Here is a 3,165-nt window from a genome sequence, read left to right as displayed (position 1 = left end):
CACTGGTTGGAACACTTACTGTTAAAGATTTCCTCTTTTTAAGGCAAACCAAAGAAATAAAAATGTGACAGAAGTATGAAAGGGTTTCACTGCAGGTAAAATTTAAGTGAATTGTTTAAAGAAAGATCAGTCACAGTATTAAGTCTGTGATCAATTTATGGAATACAGATTGCGTTTGAGATTACAAAGGATTACACTCTTGACTCTGAAAAAAGATACTAAAAACTCACCTGTTCCTTTTATTCTGAGATTCAGTTTGGTCACTGAAGGGTAAAAATGAAACATTTTTTGTTCTGAAAACCTTATGTCAAAATTTGAACTAGTATTTCAACAGCCTGATTCACATACACTGTACCTTGTGAGCAAAAATAAGTGCATTAGCTTCTGCAGAAACATAGGATAATTTTAGGTTTATTTTTCTGTCAAATACCATTTCAATAATGAAATTATATTTTTAAATCCAAGCATTCCCATAATCTGGAGTCCAAATATTTCTCTCCTTAACATATCAAGGTGAAATAACTTTTTCTGTGTTCCTTAAATTGAAAGTGAAATACTGATGGTAGCTCTCTGTCTTGAAACAAGACAACCCACACTCTTCTCAGTGTGGCCAACAAATGAGTTGGACTATCCAGAACAAGCAACCATCTGATCCCAAGACAATCCTTTATTGTGGGATGAACAAAACTTTTCTAGGCAGCATGTGCCCTACTGGGTATCTTTAATGTAATATCCAAAAGCAACAGTAAATTAAATATTTAGTACCAAAATAATCACTCTGAGGGAGCTCAGAAGACAGCAATTTCTGCTTTCAAAGTATAAGCCAGAGAGATGCGTGTTTCTGCAGTATTTTATTCAACAAGCACATCAGCAAATAAAATTTCCAGGAAAAACTACAGACAGCTTCCTAGAAATAACAGTGCACAGTTCCCCTCCTTAGTTATCTTCAATCACCTTTAATATTCCCCAAGGAGTTTATACAGGTTATTTTCCCCCCTCTGTGATTTTCCCATTTTGATTAATTTAATAAATAATGGACTGCACAGGAGATCCTAGAGAAAAATCCACATCTCAGCACTGCTGGACAACCAAGTTCACTGGATGTCATCGTCATCAAAGAGATCTTCAAAATCTAGTTAGGAAAACAAGACAAATATTAACTTCAGAAGTTTCAATGTTACAAGTGCACATGCAAGTATAGTACTTTGTTCTTTGGATTAAGGACAGAAATAAAGGTGAATTCAGTGATTGAGAGTAACTACACCATCAATTATTAGACATGTAGCATCAGGGAGATGATTTTGCAGATTAACGAATTGGGATCTGTGTTAAAAACCCCTTCCTCAAAAAACATTTAATTGCTTTAAAGGTGCCAATAACATTTCTGTCTCAGAACACATCTCCCAATAGCAAAATGGTTCTACACACCTTGGGAATTACTCCTAACTACTCAGCTTTATATCTTCCTTGTATACTGAACATAAACTGATCACCTAACTGAACACAAGTCTTTATTCTTACAGAAGGCCATTTTCAACTACCGTACAATGAACTGAGGACAAATCCTCATTTAGAAGAGCCCTAAACGATCAATGGAATACAATATCACAGTGTGATGGTACAAATATATGGAAATAGCTACTCCTGAATATGCTGGCTTCAACAGATAGCTGAGTGTCCCCCCACAACTGCTGGAGTAGAACTGCCTTTTACTCCTGTATTTTAAGTCTTGAGCAAAATGAGAAACGTACTTTACTTTGGAATTAACACTACCACAGCAAGCAGATTTAATAACATCTAAAACTCACTGTTGCAACGTCTAAATGTATTTCTTCAGAAGCATAAAAACCCCTTTAGCAACCAAGTGCAGCACTGTGCTGTGTATTATATCCCTAAAGGCCTGATATGTATCTCCTCTCTCTCAAAGCAGCTGTAAATATCTTCGTACAGCCTGAGAGAATTGGGATTGCTCAGCCTGGAAAAGAGAAGCTTCAGGGTGGCCCAAGTGTAGCCTTTTAGTAGCCCAGGGAGCCCACAAGGAAGACTGAGAGACTATTTACAAAGGGCCTGGAGTGGCAGCACATGGGGGAATAGCTTCAAATTGACAGAATGTGGCTTTAGGTAATTGAAAAAAACTCTTCCCTGGGAGGGGTGGTGAGGCACTGGAATTGTCCGGAGAAGCCCACATTTTTACACGTACTTGCGCTGTTTAACATAAGCTATTTGTTACGTGAACAGCCCAAGGTATTTTCCCCTGTAGCGATTAACACGCTCTGACTCCCGGGAGAGGAAAACCCCGCATTTTACCGCTCCCACCTGCATCACCTGGCACCGAAGCGCTCTCACAGCGCTCCCCAGAGATGTGGTTAGCGACAAGTTTAGCGACCTAAGGCACCAAAGGCAGAGAGAGAAGGCAGGCGAGGCGTGCTGAGCTAACCCCGGAGCACGGCGGTCCTTACCGTTGAAGAAGTCAGCGTGCACGGCTTTCTCGTTGGCGGCCAGGTCCATCAGCAGCCCCGTGCTTCCCCCTGCCTGCGAAAGCAGCCTCTGAGCGCCTCCGCGCCGTGCCACCGCAGCCCCGCCACCGGAGCACCCGCCTCACCTCATCCAGGTCCACGTAAGGGCCGGCTCCCTCAGGGAACATCTCGTCCACCGCCGGCTTCATGGCGGCCGCTCCGCGCCGTCACTTCCGCCGCCGGAGCGGAGCGGAGCGGGGTCGGAGCGGAACGGAACCGCAGGGCCGGGGCGGAGCGGAGCCGCAGGGCCGGAGCGGAGCCGCGGGGCCGGGGGGAAGCGGAGCGGAGCCGCGAGGCCGGGCAGGAGCCGCGGGGCCGGAGCGGGGCCAGGGGGAAGCGGAGCGGAGCCGCGGGGCCGGAGCGAAGCGGGGCCTCCCCGCGCGGGCCGCGCCGCCGCCATCTTGTCACCCTCAGCCCCCTCAGGCTTCGCTGAGGGGACATTCCCCTGGCGTCTCTCAGGTTTTTGGAGGACGCAGCCTCCTTTTTATCCTAAAATAAAAAGGATATCCCTTCCAAAGAGGGACTGCGGTTGTACTGGCGGCCCTTGCCGCCCCCAAACTGGGTGCACTGGTTCAGTAATTCCTGTGCACTCCTCTACACAGAGAGCTGACTCCCGAGACGAAGCTGAGAGCATCAGCTGTAAAAACAA

At 45.8% G+C, this 3,165-nt stretch overlaps 1 protein-coding gene across 1 annotated transcript; it reads right to left on the bottom strand.

Annotated features, from left to right (window-relative positions):
- Positions 1-832: 832 nt before the first annotated feature.
- COPS9 (COP9 signalosome subunit 9) lies at positions 833-2,735 on the bottom strand. The gene is made up of 3 exons (XM_015637004.2): positions 2,603-2,735; positions 2,460-2,532; positions 833-1,132 (listed from the first exon to the last, which is right to left on the bottom strand). The coding sequence occupies exons 1-3, from the start codon at positions 2,663-2,665 to the stop codon at positions 1,095-1,097; spliced, it is 174 nt and encodes a 57-aa protein (XP_015492490.1). The 5' UTR covers positions 2,666-2,735; the 3' UTR covers positions 833-1,094.
- Positions 2,736-3,165: the final 430 nt, after the last annotated feature.

Source organism: Parus major, chromosome 9 (genome assembly GCF_001522545.3).
Source record: "Parus major isolate Abel chromosome 9, Parus_major1.1, whole genome shotgun sequence".
Taxonomy (NCBI): Eukaryota; Metazoa; Chordata; class Aves; order Passeriformes; family Paridae; genus Parus; species Parus major.
The sequence above is the reverse complement of the archived record's forward strand: the minus strand, read 5'-3'. Positions and strand labels throughout refer to the sequence as shown.

Excerpts from the sequence above, each read along its gene's own strand:
- COPS9 (XM_015637004.2), bottom strand. The coding sequence starts at position 2,665 with ATGAAGCCGGCGGTGGACGAGATGTTCCCTGAGGGAGCCGGCCCTTAC. Across the intron at positions 2,533-2,602 it reads CTTACGTGGACCTGGATGAG|GCAGGGGGAAGCACGGGGCT; the intron begins GTGAGGCGGGTG and ends CTGCTTTCGCAG. Across the intron at positions 1,133-2,459 it reads GCACGCTGACTTCTTCAACG|ATTTTGAAGATCTCTTTGAT; the intron begins GTAAGGACCGCC and ends TTTCCTAACTAG.